At 41.8% G+C, this 21,495-nt stretch overlaps 1 protein-coding gene across 2 annotated transcripts in view; it reads right to left on the bottom strand.

Annotated features, from left to right (window-relative positions):
- The window catches only part of ITGB1 (integrin subunit beta 1), a 50,105-nt gene extending 40,656 nt beyond the window's left edge, over positions 1-9,449 (bottom strand). The window contains exon 1 of one of the 2 annotated variants that reach the window (XM_039344066.1): positions 9,117-9,449. In XM_039344066.1, the coding sequence (XP_039200000.1) occupies positions 9,117-9,398 (282 nt within the window). In that variant the 5' untranslated portion in view covers positions 9,399-9,449. The remainder of the gene's footprint in view (positions 1-9,116) is intronic. The other variant, XM_039344067.1, reaches the window with a different exon arrangement.
- Between the last annotated feature and the right edge of the window lie 12,046 nt (positions 9,450-21,495).

The raw sequence follows: 21,495 nt of genomic DNA, 5'->3' as shown, positions 1-21,495 counted from the left end.
CCCTTGGGGGACCGGTTGGTGTGGCCAGGGTGGGTACGGCTTACTGGGTGGGTGTGATGGAGTGGGTGTGGCCTACTGGGTGGGCATGGTCAGCTCTACATCGTTCCCGTCAATGGTGCCTGTGGGGGTCTGGGCAGGAGTGGGACAGATCTGAGGTTCTCTGGCAGAAGGGGGTAGGACCAGGACAAGTGCCAAGGCATGGTCCACTGGAGGAGCCTCACTGTTCCTCTCAGGCCATGCGGGGGGGGGGGCTGGATGGTGGTGCGGGCTGCTCGGAGCCCTGGGCAGCAGAGGTCAAATGCCCAGCCTGGCCCTCGAACACCCATGGCACCAAGCCCAACCCCACCTCCCCAAGGGCACCCAGCTGCACTTACCTCCTCCTCAAGGCTGTTGCTGCTGTGCTTGCTTTTCTTAGCCAGGTTGCTCATGATGGGTACGAGTGCAAAGTCAGAGGGAGGCCCATTCCCTCTTCATGGGAGGAGACCTGGCTTTGTATCCAAAGCTTCCTTAGCAAGAGGATGGGAGACCCCAGAAAAGGCCAGGAGGAGGGGGCAAGGGGATGGTGAAAGGGCAACAAGGCAGGACTAAGGCAGGATTTTCCTCAGACCCTCCCTCTCCTTCTTTCCTTCCTTTCTTCCTAAGTACAGAGATGAGAGAGGGAGAAAAACAGGCAAGAAATGCGGCTGGGGAGGTGTCACCCTTCGTGAGGAATGAAGAAATGCACCATCGCCTGGAAGTGGCCAGCACATGGCCCTCACCTACTTCAAATATCTGGTTTAGTGAACTCTGGGGGAGGGGATGCCATGAGTCAATGTTACTTGCGCAATGTCGGCCAGCCTCCAGCCTGCCCAGTCTCGGCAGGCAGTAGGGCACTTTTTTCACAGCACCAAGAGGCTGAGCCGGGCAGTGTGAATCAAAAAAAAAAAGCACGAGGCCGCCCAGCCTTCCTGGTTTTGGCAGGCAGCGGGGTGCTTTCCTCACAGAGCCAAGAGGCTGAACCAGGCAGCACAAATCCAAAAAGAAGCATGATGCTCCCCAGCCTGCCTGGTTTCAGCAGGCAGCAAGGTGCTCTCCTCATAGCCCTGAGAGGTTGAGCCAGGAGGTGTGAAGCTCGTCAGCTTTGCACCTTGCTACCTGCTGAAACTGGGCAGGCTGGGGGCTAGGCAGCATTGCACTTCTCATCAGATTTGTGCCGCACAGCTGCTTGCTGAAACCGGGGAGGCTGGTTGGCGTCGCTCTTCTTTTTGGATTTGCGCCGCCCAGCTCAGCCTCTCAGTGCTATGAGAGCGCCCCACTGCCTGCTGAAACCTCTCCCCCGGAGCCCATCAAGCCAGATATATGAAGTAGGCATTTGGTGGCCACTTCCAGGCAATGGTGCATTTCTTCATTCCTCACAAAGGGTGACACCTCCCCACCATGCCCCCGGGGGCGGGGCTGACATGGCAGGGGCTGGTTCCTCGCTGTTTCCAGACAGTCTTGTGAAGCTAAGACTGAATGCATTTCAGCATAGATGGCTGCCACAAAATTGTACATTGGCTCCTGGCTGGCCAGGGCCAAGGCAGAGGGGGCTGTTCCCTCACTGTTTCCAGAATGGCTTCGTGGGCCATATGAAACCACTTCGTGGACCACACCTGGGCCTTGTGTTTGACATGTCTGGTTTATAGCATCGTGCAGTCACATGAACATGATTTACAGTATTATTATTATTTTTGCTGGAAAATAGCATTTACTTCCGGTTTCTGGCAAAAAGTGCCCACTGTGGACAATTTGCTTAATATCACATCTGCTTAACGATCACTGCAGAAAAAGGTTGTAAAATTGGTTGTCGTCATATAGTGACCTGCTTAACAACTGGCCTGACTTATGACCTTAATTCCGGATTCAATAATGGTTATGAGGACTACCTGCATAGGTTGGAACCTGGTCTAACAGAAACATATTGATCAGAAATCAAGATAAAGGTCTTTGGAGTACTTATGAAATGAGGCAATAGAATTCAACAAAATATAAGTGCAGGAAAATAACAGGCAGCACAATTTTTTCTCTCTCCCGGAAAAGGAAATTTGTCATTTCCTTTAGCATTCTGACTTTTTAAATAGTTTACCTATAAAAACTGTTGCAAACAAGAACTGGATATAAAAATATTAAACGCTTGACAACTTTTAATTACTGATCAGCTCTCAATTGCAGAAAAGTGTGGTTTTATTTTGAAAACAAAAGTTACTATGGCTATTATACTGACTGTGAATAAAAAGAAATTACCCATAATCACAGAAAAAAACAACAACAGTTCAACAGCTCTTTCCTGCCTGCTTTGAAAAGACTGAAACAAAAGTGCTTTAGATCACTGGCTGAATTTTGAAAGAGACAAAGAAAGGACAAGACATTCTATGCAACATAAAATGTCACTGAATTTGCATATACTACTACTATTCAGGCAGTCCTCATCTTATGACAGGTCGCTTAGTGACTATTCAAACTTATGACTGGTCCCCCAAAAGGTATTTATGATCTGGTTCTGAAGTCATGTGAATGCATTTCAGGTGCCTGGCAATTAGCATGCATTTACAGCTGTTTGCAATGCCCTGCAATCAGATAACAGAACACCAGAGTTCGAAAGGACCTTAGAGATCTTCTAGTCCATTGGTTCTCAACCTGTGGGTCGGGACCCCATTTGGGGTTGAATGACCATTTCACGGGGGTCGCCAAACAACGCAGTCCGCCATTTTTTCCCCTTTTCCTTAGCTGTGCTACTCCCTTTTATTCTATTGGCTTTTGAAAGCCAATAGAATAGACTCTCTTGAATAGAGTCCAATTCTATTGGCTTTCAAAAGCCAATAGGAATTGTCCAGGCTGTCTCTGCCCTGCTGAGCCCGCCTAAAGTCCCATTCTGCAAATGGTGCTGCACCAGTTGAGTAGTCCTTGACTTATGACTGGTTGAGTAGTCCTCAACTTACGACCGGTTGGGGGGGGGTCGCGGCATTAAAAAGGTTGAGAACCACTGTTCTAGTCCAACCCCTTGCTCAAACAGGAGTCCCTATGGCCTATACCATTCCAGTCAAGTGGCTGTCCGGTCTCTTCTTAAAAGCCTCCAGTGATGGAGCACCCACAACTTCTCAAAGCAAGCTGTTCCACTGATTATTCTCACCTGTTAGGAAGTTCTAGGTTGCTTGTCTCCTTGATTAGTTTCCATCCATTGCTTCTTGTCCTGCCTTCAGGCGCTTTAGAAAATAGGTTAACTCCCTCTTCTTTGTGGCAGCCACTCAAATATTGGAACACTGCTGTCATGGCACCCTAATCCTTGTTTTCATTAAATTAGACATACCTAATTCATATGACCGTCCCTCACATGTTTTAGCATCCAGCCCCTAATCAAATGACTGGGATTTATGACATTTTTGCAAAAACTGTATTTATTTCTGGGTTTTGGCAAAAATGCCCCACTATGAACAATGAGTTTGCTTGACAACCATGGACTCATTTAATTATCATGGTGATTTCCTGCCACAAAAAAGGCAGTAAAATCAAACAAATCATATGATGACTCACTTTATATGACTTATGACTGTAATGGGCAGCCTCAATTATGATTGTTGAGGACTACCTACATACTGTTTTCAATGCAATGGACTAATGCATGTATCCTTTTTCAATTTATGCATGCAGATTTTTGCATTCTATTTACAGCTAAAATAACTTCAAACTTAATTTATGTAAAAATATGCATAGCATACACTCCTGAATACATCTGAAGGAAGCTTCAGGCAAAATTGAACAGGTTGAGATAAATCAACAATTGGAAACTAAGTCTTATTGGGAAAGAATGAAGGAATCAATTGAAGTGTGTTAGATAGAAAGCTTTATATAACTGAAAGGGTGCCAAAATAAATGGTATGATCTGTTCTATGTCACAATGACCGGTCATCCCTGTGCCTTTAGAAGTTGAGTTCATATTTTGATTTTGTATAAATAGAGTAAAAACAGTGGCCTTCTCAAATCAAATATAACTCCCTTTTGCCCAAATATTTAAAGAAAAAAATAAAATGTACCTATGATATTACTTATTTATTTGATGTTTACCCTACCTTTCCTCTCTGAGCTCAAGGCAGCAAGAATAACACTCTGGGGAAGCAGCATTGAGTCACTGAGTGAGTTTCTGTGGCTGAGGATGTGCTTAAACCTCTCCTCTCCCCCCCTCCATCTTAATCCAGCTTCTTGGCCACTGCTGCACTACTTTTTTCTCATTCATATGTGACTTTTCTGTACACAACACAGAAATTACAAATCAGTTTAAATAAAGGAAAAAAAACCTTAAGAAGTTAAAGTTTGCAGGAGAACAAAATAAACTATTCTAAAAATATATACCTGTTTTCAATGTATATGAGCATATTTCATGTAATACTAAAGCCAGGATATCTCTCCAATGATATATAAATCATTTATGCAAAATGCATGTTATTACAAGTCTATCATATCCCACAAAAGCAGTGAATTCCATTCAATGTCCAAGTTTGTTACTGGAGATTCGGGCTACATTTATTCTTGACAAAATTATCCTACAGGTAATCCTTAGACAACTGTAATGGAGCCTGTCCGTTACGGTCATATATTCTGATGGTTGTTAAGTGAACGTAGTAGTTGTAAGAACAAATCTACTGTTTGCTATGGTGCAGTTTTACTGAAAACTGGAAGTAAGTGTCGGTTTTCAGCAAAACCATCAAAAAAACAGTCATGTAACCACAGGATGCTTCAAATAGCACCAAATGTGGCCTCGTTGCTGAGCAGTTAAAGTGCAATCATGCGATCATGCGTGAGAGCCAACGAAACTTTGAATCTGAGTTTTAAGTTCCCTTTCCAGGTAGGTTGTAACTTTAAGTGGTTGCTAAGCAACCAGTCATAAGCCGAGGATTGCTGTATAGCTGATGATTCCAATGCAGGGGTCCCCAACCCCCGGCCTGTGGACCAGTACCGGGATGCAGCATGCCAGCAACCAGTCCACACAAACAAGGAAAGCCCCATCCTTGGGATGCAGGCAGCACACAAAACCAGGCCCCCTCCGATCTGTGGAAAAATCTCTCTCCACATAACCAGTCCCTGGTGCTCAAAAGGTTGGGGATCTCTGTTCTAATGAACACTAAAGAAATTTTTCTTGGGTCAACCTTTTGGTCCATCTAGCCCAGGGGTAGGCAACCTTGGCTCTTTTATGACTCGTGGACTTCAATTCCCAGAATTCCTGAGCCAGCTATACTATGCTGGCTCAGGAATTCTGGGAGTTGAAGTCCACGAGTCATAAAAGAGCCAAGGTTGCCTACGCTTGATCTAGCCCGCTACTGGAGAATGGTCTGCTAACTACTCTTGTTCATTGACAGGAGCGGGGAACGATGCTCTTTTTATAACTTGTGGACTTCAACTCCCAGAATTCCTGAGCCAGCCCTCGGGGTTGAAATCCACGTCATAAAGGGGCCATAGTTTCCCATCTCTGATCTACAGTGTCTGGACAGACTAATTTTAAAAGCTGACGGCAGAAGACACATTCAGAAGAATTTTTCCACTCCCATCTGCAGATGTTACAAGTATAAAACTGGGTCTCCAGAATGCAATATATACCTATTTATCACTGAAGCAAGTCCTCTCCTTTAAAACAGGGGGATACTATTATCAATCAACCAACTCCTCCTGATTTGTCAGTGAGCACTTACAGCATTTAGAAATTAAATATGTTCAAAGAAGAGGAATTTATTCTGTTTAACTTTTAATGAATCAGCTTGTACACATAAGCTGAAGCCAAATTTTAATCCTTTTATATTCTCACAACTGGAAGAAAAAAAAGTCAGTTACAAGTTCAGGTGTTAAGGGAAGGGTATTTGTTCAGGCATTTTTGCTTTTAATTTATTCTGTAGGGTAAAAATGGGGAATGGGAGGTCATTAGTCCAGATCCATCAGTATTAATTACAAAGTAAGAAACTATTGTCTATAGAGCTGACTACTCATTTTTTAGGATACGTAAGTCTGCTTACTCATTTCCTTAAGCAATTTTTTTTTTTGCAACACCCTGGTGAGTAATCTGCTTTATCATTATTTGATTTTTATACTGCAGTTTGGTGCCTGAGGCAGAAAATCTTTCTGGTTAACAACAGTTCTTCCATTTGGAACTGCTAATTAGATTCCTAGTTTAATCATGGTCCAGAGAAGTGAAATTAGCATATATCATTCTCTATTATATATTTCATGGAATTTATATTAGCTGTAACATTTAAAAAAAACCTTCAAAAGGCTAGCATAATGATTAACAAGCATATGGAAGACTAAGACACATATCAATCTTACTCTTCAACCACAAACAGGCTAGATTTACTGTGTTTAATTGTCTACAATGTCCGGATAAATTAATTCTGAAAATTGTTGGAAGCAGAGACTCAGAAAAGTCACCGGCAAAACAAATCTCTATTTCAATAATCCTGTCTTGTCTTACATTATATATGTAAGACAAGATGGAGTTGTCTTATATATGCTTAGCATGTAAAAGATAAGTATAATGTTTAAGTCTTCTATATTACTGATAAAAATTAAAGGCTAGTGACAGAAAAGATAAGTTAAATGTCACTTGACAGACTGTTCTATAATATACACTGTATTTGCCCAATAGAAAAATGAAATTTTTCCTATTAACAATCAGTTCTGATTTATTTATTTAACATATGGCAAATCAGTTCTGAATTAAAGGATCTTATGTTTAAAAATAAATCTAGTTGTGACAAGGAAGGGAGGGATGAATCTAAAATTCTGTATATGTATATCAGAAACCACCATCTCTTCTTTTCTGGGTTTTCTCCCATTGCTTCTAAAGGGAAATAATTCATTCTCATCCATTTCAGGGACCATAAATATTTCATTATAGTTCGTTTTGGTTAGGATTATTTTACTGCTATTATTAGAATAAAAAAGATTTATATTTCCATAGTCATGTCCCCCCTCCCCTGCATGCAAGAATTCCCCATTTTGCTTCTGATTCAGACTTCCAGGATGGAGGAAGCAAACGGAGAAGATATTTGCAAAATTGGATTTTTTCCTAAGAGGGCAAATATTGCCTTTGCCTTCAGTCCCTAGCAAATCCTTGTAAGGAATAAAGGATTGGGACTTTGAGAAGTTTACAGCCTTTCAATATTTCAATTAATAAAGTAGAACAGAGGCATCAATAAAATTTTCTGATCCTAAGATAAAAGCCCAAATTAACTCAGTCAGCTTCATGTCATCATAGGATATGAACCAAGTGAAATAATTCGTTTTGTGTATCTGAAAGCAACAATAATTCAGAATCACAATGCTACCCAGACTGTCTTGATTTTCAGGCAAATCCAGGTGCTACCAAAGTTCACAAAATAGTATGCAATCTTTCAAGTACTGTTCATCAAACAAGATGGTAAAAAATTGGCAATTTGATGAAATGCAGATGATATTCATGCTAGGTTCTGTTGGAGAGAATAGATTCTGTGGCTTTTGAAGCATCCAGCAAATTATATAATTTAATGTGACAGAAAAAATCACTAAATATATAGAAGTAATCATTAACAATATGTATTTAATTCAAATTAAGCTGAAACTTAAATTTAAATCAAAATTACTCTTTTTTTAACAGCCCACTCTTTCTTTTATTATAGTATGATCTACTTCTTGGATCTCAGTCCCCAAAATATTGTATACCCTGATTTTACTTTTAAGCCAGTCTTTTGCTGAAGTAAATAATACTGGTTTCTACAAACATAATCCAGGAATTGTTATAATTCTCTGCCTTCTTTAATAAATTGAAAACCAGTAGAAGGAATTAGTTCTTGCAACAACACAGCCAAATATAATTTGAACTGATGCCTAAGATAAAACCAATTTGCCAAAATAGGCAAGCAAGTGTGCCTTCCCCTGCAATGTTATTAGAACAACAATAGCAATCAATGCCAAAGTGACATTTCTAATAATACTTCAAAAGAAACAGCAATGCAGCAACTAAGGGCTGGTTTGGATAGAGAAAAATCTTGCTTAGTTATGAGTCAATACCTACTTCAAAAGGTAGGTGAAGGGTTCAATGGCCCACAATTTTCTGAACACTTTAATCAGGGTAATTTAATGTCTCAAAAAAGAATGAAATCACACAGAAAAATATTAGGAATGGAAATGCAGTGTTAAACATTCCCCAGAGACAAAGAGGAAGTTTCTATAAAAAGTTGTTAATATTCGTATGTAAATATATTACTGCAAGCTCCAAGTACTATAATTGTATCAGATACTCAAGAGGACAAATGAAAAAAAATATTACTACCAAAAACATTGGGGGAATGAAATGCAGTATCTTCAGGAAACAGAATGTACAAAGATATCCTATGAGTTCAACTGCAAGTAAATATAGCTGAAAGAAAATTATACTGGTTATAACTTCTCCTGGATCTATTTTGAAGTTACTTTTTATAAAAATACTAGGGGGCTTTAGGATTAGGAAGTTGCAAACGTCCGGGCTTTTTTCATGCACGTTTACTCAGCTGCATTCATGAACTTATTCCCAGGCAGGCAGGCAGGCCCCTTGAGGGTTAACCCCGAGATCAAACTCCACAAAGAGCAAAAACGCGGATCGAAAACTAATATTACTATCGTGTGAATCCTTACATGGAAAACTCGAGTTTCCATCCGCCACTAAGGCAGCATAGATCGCTGTTGGGTTTGCTTGGAGCCTTTAGTTCCCCCCCCCCAAGACAATTCATGGGGGCCGGTTTGGGGGGGGGGAGAGAATCCACGCCTCCCCTTTCCGCGCCAGAACAAAAGACCTCGGGAAGGACTTTCATTACTTCCCAGCCCGCCTCAGATTTCACTCCAGGAGCTCAAGATCTTCTCCCTTCTCTAGCAGCCCCGCCGCCCGCCCCACACTAAAAGTCCGATCCTGAGTCCGGGGGGCTCCGGAAAGGGACCCCAGGGGATTCTTCGGATAAGGGGAATAAGATGGGGGGGGCTCCGTCCCGCTCATCCCGCAGCCCATCCACATGAAAAAAGGTGAAAAGGAGGAGAGATACAGGAATCGCTTTGCCGCCGTTTGCCCCCCTTCCTCACTCCCCTCCAAACCCTCGCAGCCCTACCCGTGCCATGGCCGGGCTCGCCTCTGATGCGTCTGGCGCCGAGGAGAAGCTGGCTGGCGGCGCAGGAAAGCTCCTTTCTACCCCTTCTCCTCCGGGCCTGCTCTCTCCGGGGCGGCGTCCGGCGGATCCCTCACTCCTCCAATCCTTCTCCCGTGTGGCAGACCCGCGAAAGGAGACAGACGGACCCGCCAGTGCCGCTGCTCCCTCTTCGCCTCCGGAAGCGCATTCCTCGCTGCTGCCGTCAGGCGGGGCGGGGCGTGCAAGGCGCTGAACTAGGCCCATGGGCACGTCGGAGCGCGGTGGGGTTTTCCCCGCCCGTCCCGGAGCTGGCGGGATCCTGCCGTTCCCTCAAGACCCGCCCGAAGGAAGCGAGGCGCTTTACAACTCACACCTCGTGAGCAACTTTGTGGACTTCTCTGCCGGAAGTGAACCTTGAGGTTTAGGACGCAGGTTGCTGCTAGTAAGCGGAGAAGACCGTTGTCTGAAATCTGGGATTAGTTGAACTCAAAGGGGTTTCCTGATTAGGACCCGAGCTTATAAAATGAAGCTCATCTTTGTTAAACCAGGATCGAGCATTCTGCTTGGGGGTACACGAGGTTCTGAGCCATACGTACATCATAGATGGCTGGATTTGCATGGCGCGCCAAAGCACAAGCCTACCACATTGTGCCTTGGTGTTTTGCATGAATGCAACATGTTCATATTACCAATAAAGGAATATTTATACCTCAGGGTTGAAATAAGGGATCCTTGGTGCTCTCTGAGCATGGTTGTTTGTTTTTTCATACGTTTCATTATCCAAACTAGGCAACATCAGTACTGATGATGTTGCCTAGTTTGGGTAATAAAACATCTGCAAGAAAACAACCAAGCTCAGAGAGCACCAAGGACCCCACACAAATACGTGTCCCCATTAAGGACTTTTAGAACCCATCCTCACAGCCAAGTTAAAATACTGTCTACCAGAGACTGATAGCCAACTGAAAGAAAGGAATTGGTGAACTTAACATCCCACCCAGGAGGACAACAGCCATTAATCCCTCCCAACATGGGAATTTCGATGGTTGCCTAGAAGGGTGAGCTTAGTGACTAAGGAGCAGGAGTTGAGATCAGACTTGAGATCAGACTTGGAGTGAAGCAGGAGAAAGCCCTCATGGTTTTTCTCAAAATCTGCTAAACCTGGCTTTAGAACTAATCTTTCTGACAAGTCACGGGCAAGGAGAAGGGCATGGGATGAAGCTGGAAGTGTGTCAGAATCCAATTATATTTCATCTTTAATTATCAAACATAGAAACTCCCAATTCTGCCTTCTCTGGATTCTGCCATAAGAGGGAGAAAAGGGGGAGAGCAAAGGGGCTTTATGGCCCTCACTTCCTTCAGCACACTTCAAAGGACTGAATGTGTGTTTATTGTGGCCTCTAAGCTTTAACATATCAAAGAAGAGTAATTGCCTTTCATGTAGTTATCTGAAGTCTCCATCCAGACGGAAGAAGAAAGGGGATGGAATTGTGATACTTGAAACTATCACTGGAAGGGGGGTTGATTGGGTGGGACTACTGGGGAACCCCTTAAAACCTTGAATGGGAGAGCTTGAACCCCAAGTCCTGTCTAGCATGCCTGCAACCATTTTCTCTTAATAAAGGATTCCTGTTGGAAGAGCTATTCCAAGAGTTCTGTCTTCTTAAGATGCAAAGTGGGGTGGGTCCTTACATTAGACAGGACTTGCAAAATTAATCCACCTGGAAGGTAGACCCTTGCCGGGGGATTTTGCAAAAATTTACCATGTCAGACAACGAAGCAAGAGAGGGAGAAAACTCCCTGGAAAGAGAGCCGCTGACCCAGTTGGAACCTTGCCAGATGTTGGGATCCGAGAGGCCAGATTTCTCAGAAGAAGAAGTGGTGGAGACACAGGACCACAAGCCTAGCTGGTCGATGGGCGTTGGAAAGAAAAGCGAGTGGGGAAAGGAATCAAGAAAAGTGACCCTGAGACGGGGGACCAAGCAACCAGAATGGAAGCAGGAGATGGAGAAATCCCTGCACGCAAGTGAAGAGGGAGGAAGCTGTATGCCGTACTCAGACTGGATCCTAGAGAGAGCTATTGACCTGATGAAGAGAACTCTCAGCTCCCTAGGAGAGGAGATTCCTGAGCCCTACGCCCGCCCCAGTTCCTGGAGCCACAAAGGGAGAGACACCGAGGGGGACGTGGAACCTGCAACCCCAGGGACATTTACTGATCCAGGAGCTCCCACCCCCTACCGGACCACAGATGGAAATCTGGACGGAAGACACTACCACCCACAATGGAGGCACCGATCCATTCCAAGACGTCCACCGTTGGAGGTGAAATTCAAAGGGGAGCCAACACGCTTGGGGTTTTTCCTAACCCAAGTCCTCAGCTACATGGAGGAATATGGGCAGGACATCCCCAGCGACAAAGCCCGCATCCGGATCGTGCAATCTGCCCTGGATGGACCAGCTGCAGATTGGGTGGTGAACCTGCATGACTCCAATGCCCCAGAACTCAGTAACTTCAACCGTTTCATGTCCTCGTTGAGAAGACGATTTGAAGACCCCCTGGCTGATCGCAAAGCCCGTGAAAGAATAACAACGATGAGGCAGGGCAAACGCCCAGTGGCTGAGTATACACAAGAATTCCGAGCCATTGCCAGCAAACTGAATTGGCCAGAAGACATCCTCCTTGGCCGTTTCAAAGACGGACTAAACTATGATCTATATGATGCTTGCCTGCCCCGAGGAGACCCACATCGACTTGAGGAATGGTACGTCTTGGCAGAGGAAGCAGAGATCGACATATTGAAGAGGCATCGCCGAGGAAAACAATGGAGCCGCCCCCCGCCTGAGCTGACACACCAACCGGTGAAATCATCGGATACAGCCAAGAAGCAGATGGGGTGTTTCAAGTGCGGAAGAGAAGGGCATCGAGCTGTAGAATGCCGCTCAAAGGCCCCCCAGCACAACCCAGACAGATCCCCAATCAACAAACCCAGAGGGTATTCAGCTAAGCCAAAAGAAACAGCCATGAAAATGATGGAAATTGCAGAAAACCCCACCTCTGCTCACCAAGGGGAAAGAACTCCAGCCTACACCACAGGGACGGTGGATGCCTCAGATGACAGCTCGGAAGGCGAACCCCTGGTAAGTGGACGCATCACACCCATCTTCAAAACAGTGACTATATTAATCCCCCCCATGCCCGAAGCTGTGAAGGTGAAAGCCTTAATAGACTCTGGCTGCACCCGCTGCCTCATTAGCCCAACACTAGTGGGGAATCTGGGCATCCCATCCAGGAGACTGGAACAACCAATCTCATTTGGCCAGCTAGATGGATCCATAGCAGGGGGGGTGCCAGCTACCCTAGCCACTCTGCCAATACACCTCTCCCTGGGCAACCATGAAGAGGACTTAACGTTTGTGGTGACCCCAGGTATGGAATGCCCAATGATTCTAGGGATGGAATGGTTGAAAAAATGGAACCCCTGGGTAAATTGGAGGACGACAGAAATCAAATTCCCGAAGGGGGACCCTATGGACTTAAAACCCCAAGAGAGGCTACCAGAATCAAGAATAGAAAAAGCATCCATAGGAGAGGAAAAAAGATTAACAGAAATACCAGAGGAATATAGGGACCTTGCTGAAGTCTTCAGTGAGGAGAGGGCGAATGAGCTTCCCCCCCACCGACCCACAGACTGTACCATTGAATTCAAGCCTGGGGCAAAACTCCCGAAACCCAGATTATACTCCATGAGCCCAAAGGAGAAGGAGGAAATGGAAAGATTTATAAAAAAAAACCTGGAGAGAGGTTTCATTGAACCAGCTAAGCCTAAAGTGGCTGCCCCGGTCCTTTTTAGAGAGAAGAAGGATGGCTCTTTACGTTTATGCGTGGATTATAGGGCCCTGAACACAATCAGTGAAAGCAACCTATACCCGCTGCCCCTCATGAAAGACATGCTGTCACACCTATCGAAAGGGAAAATTTTTTCTAAACTAGACTTAAGGGAAGCTTACTATCGCGTGAGAATCAAGGAAGGGGACGAATGGAAGACTGCATTTAACTGCCCCATGGGGTGCTATCAATTCAAAGTCTTGCCATTTGGATTACAAGGGGGCCCTGCAGTCTTTATGCAATTAATCAATGACGTTCTAAGGGAGCACCTGTTTAAGGGGGTCCTTGTTTACTTGGACGACATTCTTATCTTTACTGAAACAAAAGAAGAACACGTCAAACTTGTCAGAGCGGTTTTAAAGAAGCTGCGAGCCGCTCACCTATATGCCAAACTCTCAAAATGCGAATTCCACCAGGAAAGGATAGACTACCTAGGCTATCGCATATCCCCACAGGGCATTGAAATGGACCCAGAGAAGGTCAGAGCAGTATTAGAATGGGCACCACCCCGCACAAGAAAGCAACTACAAAGTTTCCTGGGCTTTGCAAATTTTTACCGCCAATTCATCCCCTCATTTGCACAGATAGCCTTGCCCCTCACCAACTTACTAAAAACGAAGGGAACATCCTCAGTAAAACCTAGCCAGCCACTAACATGGACAATGGAGTGCCAAGCAGCGTTTGAGAGACTAAAGAGACTTTTTTCTGCCGAACCAGTACTAAGGCACCCAGATATGGACAAGCCCTTCATAATACAGGCAGATGCAAGTGATGTGGCAGTGGGGGCTGTGCTATTACAAGAAAATGATGATGCAGTATTGCAACCCTGTGCATATACATCTAAGAAACTCACGGAAACAGAACAGCGCTGGCCCGTATGGGAGAAGGAGGCTTATGGGATACGTTGGGCATTACTCACGTGGCGACAGTTCCTGGAAGGCAACAAAATCCCCTTCCAGGTATGGACTGATCACAAAAATTTAGAAGCCCTGAAAACTTCCAGGAAACTCAATCCCAAACAAGCCCGCTGGTCCCAGCATTTTCACCAATTCCAATTTAAGCTCAAACATTTACCAGGAAGAAAGAACTTCCTGGCAGATGCACTATCTCGCATGCCCCAATATAACAGCGCACGAACCACAGACTCTAGACCAATAATGGCAGAATCACAACTGGCAGCGCCAGTAACCACAAGAACCCAAGCCAAAATAAAACCACAACTGGACAGCCAAACTGGGATTGAATTCAGAAAAAGTTTGGAAACAGATGATTGGTTCCAGAAAAACAAACATGTGTGCACAATGAGAGACGGATTGCCTTGGGTAGGGGAAAAGTTATATATACCAACAACTCAAAGACTAACTTTCATGCAACTTTGCCATGACACAAAATCAGCAGGGCATTTTGGATTTGTAAAAACTTTACACTTAATTAAACGGCAATTTTGGTGGCCATCAATAAAAAAGGACATAGAAAGTTATGTTGCCAGCTGCCCAACCTGTGCATCAGCAAAGAGGTTGCAAGGGAAATCGCCAGGGCTGTTACAACCAGTGGCAAGTCCCTCAGCCCCCTGGAGGGAAATAGCCATGGATTTTATAGTGGAATTGCCTGAAAGCAATGGGAATACTGTTATCTGGACAGTCACGGACCTATTTTCCAAACAGGTGCACTTTATCCCTTGCCAAAAAATTCCCACTGCAAAGGCCTTAGCAAAACTTTTTATCCAGCACATTTACAGATTGCACGGGGCACCCCAACGCATCATCTCTGATAGGGGAGTGCAATTTACGTCTACATTTTGGAAGGAATTTTTATCCCTCTTAGGGACCACTCAGGGACTGACATCTAGCCATCACCCTCAGACAGATGGACAAGCGGAACGCTGCCAGTCGGTACTTGAGCAATATTTGAGATGTTTTTTAAATTTCCAACAGAGTGATTGGACGGACTTACTTCCTTTTGCAGAAGTTGCCTACAATAATGCAGTCCACTCCAGCACAGGCTACACTCCTTTTCAAATAGCCAACGGTCAAAGTTTCAACCCTATGCCAGAGTTAACCCCAAAAGAACCAACGATCCCTTCACTGAAAGAATGGATGGAAAACCTACAAAACACCTGGCCAATAGTCAGAAAATCACTAGATGAAGCTAGGCGGGCATACAAAGCACAAGCCGATAAAAAAAGGGTTGAGCCTACACCATTCATTATAGGAGAAATGGTGTACTTATCTACAAAATACCTAAAGTCCCTACAGCCCTGTAAAAAACTTGGACCAAAATATATAGGACCTTTTCCAATTAAAAGGATCATAAATCCAGTAACAGTAGAATTAGAATTACCCAAAAACCTCAGGCAAATACACCCAATTTTTCATTGCAGCTTGCTGAAAAGAGAGCATCAGTCACCTCTACGGCCAAAAATCCCCCCCCCACCACCTCCAATCATGGTGGAGGGGGAACAACACTTCGAAATAAAAGAGATCCTTGACTCTAGGAGATATCGTGGAACAACTCAGTACCTAGTTGCCTGGAAACACCTCCCTGCCTCACAAAATGAGTGGGTCCATAAACGTCACGTCAGAGCCCCGAAGCTATTGAAGAAGTTTCACACAGAGTATCCTAACAAGCCTAACTAAATTTTTTACTTGTGTTTTCTTTCAGGTGGATCTCTCTTATTGTTAAGAGGGGCCGGATGTCAGAATCCAATTATATTTCATCTTTAATTATCAAACATAGAAACTCCCAATTCTGCCTTCTCTGGATTCTGCCATAAGAGGGAGAAAAGGGGGAGAGCAAAGGGGCTTTATGGCCCTCACTTCCTTCAGCACACTTCAAAGGACTGAATGTGTGTTTATTGTGGCCTCTAAGCTTTAACATATCAAAGAAGAGTAATTGCCTTTCATGTAGTTATCTGAAGTCTCCATCCAGACGGAAGAAGAAAGGGGATGGAATTGTGATACTTGAAACTATCACTGGAAGGGGGGTTGATTGGGTGGGACTACTGGGGAACCCCTTAAAACCTTGAATGGGAGAGCTTGAACCCCAAGTCCTGTCTAGCATGCCTGCAACCATTTTCTCTTAATAAAGGATTCCTGTTGGAAGAGCTATTCCAAGAGTTCTGTCTTCTTAAGATGCAAAGTGGGGTGGGTCCTTACAAAGTGGGTCTCATTTGATAATTCCTCAATGACCAGCCCAGGGAGTTTCTGTTCCAAGTGATTTGGCAAGATGTGAACTGAAAAAAAATATTCTAGATAGTTCTTGGTTTTTGCAGGCCAGATATGATAGCAATATTGTAAACCTTCAGTGCATTTTAACTTTTTTTTAATACTCTAGAAAAATGTTTCTCAACCTGACTTCAGCTTCCAGAATTAATGTACAATATTCCAAAAGTAATTCTAACTAGCATATAAAGGTTAAAAAGTAGATCAGTTTTAATAAAAAGCAAAATACCAAGCACAATCCAACTCATAAAGAATGACATCAATCCATATCAATGTTTCTCAGTTTGAAGATATATACTTTGACTCCCACAATTCTCTACCTAGAATGCTGGCTGAGGAATTTTGTAAGTTGAAATCTATCTATCAAAAATCTGTTAAGGTCCTGATCTATATTAGCCAATAGGGCTCACCTAACTATAAAGATCAATCACTTGAGGAACAGCCAGATTTTTAATGCTTTATGAAAGGTTAACTGGATTAGGTCTATCCTAATCTCTTGAGGCAGGTTGTTTCATAGCGTACACACTGTTACAGAGAAGGTACTGTGGCAATGAAAATACTAGATTTTTATCCATGCACTCAGATAGTCCTTTACTTATGACCACAACTGAGCCCAAAATTTCTATTGCTAAGTGAGACAGTTAAGTGAAGTTTGCCTCATTTTACAACCTTTTGTGTGAGTGAATCACTGCTGTTGTTAAGTTAGAAACACAGTTGTTAAGTGAATGTGGCTTCCCCATTGACTTTGTTTGCCAGAAGGTCTCAAAAGGTGACCACAGGACACTGCAGCCGTCATAAATATGAGTCAGTCACCAAGCATCTGAATTTTGATTATGTGACTATGGGGATGCTGCAACGGTCGTAAGTGTGAAAAACGGTCATAAGATATTTGTTTCAGTGCCATTGTAATTTTGAACGGTCACTAAATGAACTGTTGTAAGTTGAGGACTACCTGTATGAACAACTTTTCCTTTATATTATTATTAACTTATGTCAACCCTTTTTTCTGTTTTTAAGAAAAAAATGAAAACACCACACCTATAAGAGATTAACTATCTCTTAAGAACATCCTTAGACCTATAAATCACAATAATAAACTCTTTTGGCAATTAATAGGAATATTTCTTTACTGTAATATTGATTCTAATATTATAGTAAAGAAATGATCCCAAATCATCATTAGTGATTGTAATTAGTAATTAGAATTCTTTATTAGTATTACATAGAAAATGGAATGGGAAGCAGATGTAGTAATGAATCTATTCTGGATTTTTCAACTTAAAAAGGGATGAAAGGACAAGAACAGGTTTCTACAAAGTTACATTATTGCGGGTTCATGAGAGAATCAAGAAATAGTAGTATAATTGTGTTGTGAACTTTTAAGGCAGTGTTTCTCAACCTCCGCAACTTTAAGAAGTATAGATTTCAACTCCCAAAATTTGTCAACTACCGGTAGCATCCCAGCTGGGGAATTCTGGGTGTTGAAATCCATACTTCTTAAATTTGCTGAAATTTAGAAACACTAAGTTTATATGTATCATTAAATATAAGTCATTCTAGTGTATTTGCTTCTGGGTGGATATTGAACAAGAACAAAAAAGAAAAAAAACCTTTAAAAATTAAAGCAGGATAAATGGGATGAAGCAGAAAAATGAGCATATGATGAAGTGCAGGAAATATTTTAAAGCCTTCATGAGGTTGTGAATGGGTTTTATAGATTTACTGAATTAGATAGATGCTTTTTTGGCACACAAAAAGGCCTGGAGGAATTTGTGAATCACAGAAACATAATATAACTGAAATTTTTGTCTTCTCCATGTGAAATATTATTATTATTTTTACCATGATATATTTCAAATCTTATTTGCATTTGGGCAGTTGTAGAAATAAAATTTAAACAAACAAGCAAACAAATCCATTTAAACTATAATGGTTGGGACCTAATCTCGGATATCATAAGCAATGTAATATAGAATACAAGTCGCCTTGACTTACAGCCTGAATCGAGAGAGGTACATCTGTCACTAAGTGACACCATTATTAAGTGTCATATTGACCGCACACTTTTATAATAATTTTTGCCATCTGGCTCCCCTCATTGACTTTGTTTGTGGAAGTTGGCTAACAAAGATGCAGATGGTGATTATATGACCCAAAAACGCTGCAACAGGCCGATTGCCAAGCCCCAAAATGGCAATCAGTTGACTGTGAGAATGACGCAATAGTTGTATGTGAGGATTAATTGTAACTCACTTTTGTCAGTGTTGTTGTAACTTCAAATGGTTGTTAAATGGTCATAAGTCAAGGACTACCTGTGCAGCAATGAACTTTCGTACTAACATTTCCAATTGCAGAGAGATGGCAGAAATTTTGCTATGATGGACTTGTTCTTTTACCAATCTTATCATAGAGTAGATTAAAGGAACAGTTTTTTGAAGCAATAATCTGGAGACTGGGTGACGGGATTATATGCTGAATATTGTGGAGGGTCATATGAGAAAAATGTACATTTAGATGTTCAAGGAAAATATATTTGTATATTAATAGACTAATTCAGACATGTCAAACACAAACCCCGGGGGCCCGATGCGGCCCATGAAGTGATTTTATGTGGCTTGCAAAGCCATCCTGGAAACAGTGAGGGAATGGCCCCCGCTGCCTTGGCCCTGGCCCAGGCTGGCTGGGAGCCAGTGTGCAAGGGCAACCGCAATGCTGATGATGAAATTGAGTTTGACACCCCTGGACTAATTGATAGACAAACTTAACTATCATTTAAATTTGAGAAAAGGTACATTTTGGTAATTATGATAATTTTTAAACATTATCCTGGACAGCGTTAAACTGATTTCACAAGGTGCTGAACTCATGGTTTTGTATAACTTCTATTTCTCCTTTCCATGGAATCTATTCAAGCAAACTCAGGTCAACGGTATGATGGAACTCTGAAGTAATGAAATTAACTAGATAGGTATTGCTTCAGAAATAAATGAAGAATGAGAAGTTAGTTGTTGTAATTAAAAGGACAAACAAAATATGTTTTAATGTGTTTTGATGCAGGAAAAATAATTTCTCAAAAGCATTTTGGTGGTGTTAGTCCCCAGAGTTTCTTTTAAATGCTAAAAATAAAAGTTTTTGGTTTTTACAGTTGAAGAAAAGACAGTACTAACATTAATATTATGGCAGTGCTGGTGAAAGCATTTGGGTGTAAGTTAAACAAAAATTTCCACCAATTTTAGGTATGGAGAGGTCCAACTTATGAGAAAAGTTGAAGTATATGCATCTTCATGCTATTGAGGTTGAAAAACACTGATATAGATTAACAGCATTTTTTATGAGTTAGATTGTGTTTTTGGCCTTGGTATTTGGTTTTTGTTAAAACTATTCTTGTTTTTATTCCTTCTATCACCTAGAATCACTTTCTAGAAATGAATGAATGAATGACTACATTTTACTCATGCACCATGCTTCAATGATAACTATATTTTGATTCATATTATCACAATGGTGGCATGCCAGACTCAACATATATAGTCACTCACCCTGTAGTCTCCTTACGAAGGAATTACTTTAACAAGCTGTACATGGAGCTGCCCTTGAAGACCTCTTGGAAACCACATCTGGTCCAGAAAGCAACAGCTGCATTGGTTACCTGTTGGCTTCTGGGTACAATTCAAGATGCTGGTTATCACCTATAAAGCTCTTCTTGGCATTGAGACCAGTGCTTTTTTTCTTAAAAAAAAAAAAAAAAAGGTGCCGGAACTCACACACGTCATACAACCCGCCTTGCCTACCCTATAAAGTTCCATCCCAAAAAAGTGCCGGAACTCCGTTCTGGGCGTTCTATGACAAAAAAAGCCCTGATTGAGACTATCTGAGGAATCATCAGTTGAAAGCCACAGACATATGATCATGGGATGCTGAAAACAACTGTAAAGATAAGCTTGTTGCCAAGTGCACAAAATGTGATCACATGACTATGGGGGACTTGCAACCATTGGAACTTCCAAATCAGGTTGTAACTACCTTTTGGTGGAATCCATTGTTTCTTTGACTGATTGCTAAGCGAGGACTATCTGTACCTACAAACAAGCCTCCATTATTTTTTCATGTATCAGAATTCATAAAGCCTTTAATAGTGGACTCTAAACTAAACCTGCATCTTAAATTAAGTCCATTTATCAATCAGATTTATTATGTTTATATGAAACTATCCATTTTCAACACTTTACGTCACATAACATTCAAAACCTACAGTATGTCTTTTCCTCCCACCATGCATCTCTCTGAAGAAAACAAAGGTGACATATATTGAATGAGTTCTTATTTCCAATCACTAGATTATAGCTGTTAAAAATAGAGAGTGACTCACTGTATCTCATCTTACAGAAAGCTTGTGAAACCAAGCTAAAAATGTATGCAAAGGAAATTTTTGTTTAACCCTAAGACAAGTCATTAAAAAAATTTTAAAAATAAAAAAATATTTTATTGCTATTTTTATAAACTTGAAGTGAGAATTTCATTGAGAAAGCTAGATGTTTTTCTTCAGTGCTCTTGACATTTTCTAGTATGCTCTTGACATTGTGGTTTTTCATAGGCAGCTTTTCCTTAAATGTCCTATTATCTTCATTACGCACTGTGTAAAGACAGTGTAAAAACATCTTATTTTCCCATATCCTCAACAAAATTATTTGTGATTGTGCTATTGCATAGAGAGAACTTATGAATATGAACTCTGAATATGAATAGTAGATAAAGGTTAAGAATAGAAACATTATACTTTGCAGCTGTGTATATTTATAAACAGTTTATGGTTTTTATGCTCAGTGTATAGTTATAAGTCAGTTATATGTATATAGTTGTAAGCATTTTATTCTAGGCAACATTTTTGTAATTTAGAAACAACATTTATTTATTTGAATGTAAGATCATATGAGATACTTCAATAGAATCCCTTTTGAAGAAAGAAAAAAATTCTTTCCAATGAACCACAACTTCTTTTGCATCCTAGTCAAAGCTATCACTTTTTCATTTTGCCAAATCCACAAATTGTTTATTTGTTGGAACATATCTTCTAACAATACCTTAACATAATACATAACTGATCAAGGCATGGAAATAGGTAAATTTTAATTGCTTTCCTTCTTATTCATTCATCCTGAACAAATGATCTTCAGCATTGTTCAAAAACTAGGGTGAACTTTTAACATCACAGGACCCAATTTTTTTATTAAAAAGTTTTATTAATAATTACATA

This window comes from Crotalus tigris, unplaced genomic scaffold, assembly GCF_016545835.1.
Source record: "Crotalus tigris isolate CLP2741 ecotype Arizona unplaced genomic scaffold, ASM1654583v1 scf7180000017890.1996003, whole genome shotgun sequence".
NCBI classification, from domain to species: Eukaryota; Metazoa; Chordata; class Lepidosauria; order Squamata; family Viperidae; genus Crotalus; species Crotalus tigris.
Note: the sequence above shows the minus strand (reverse complement) of the source record. Positions and strands in the feature narration are given on the sequence as shown.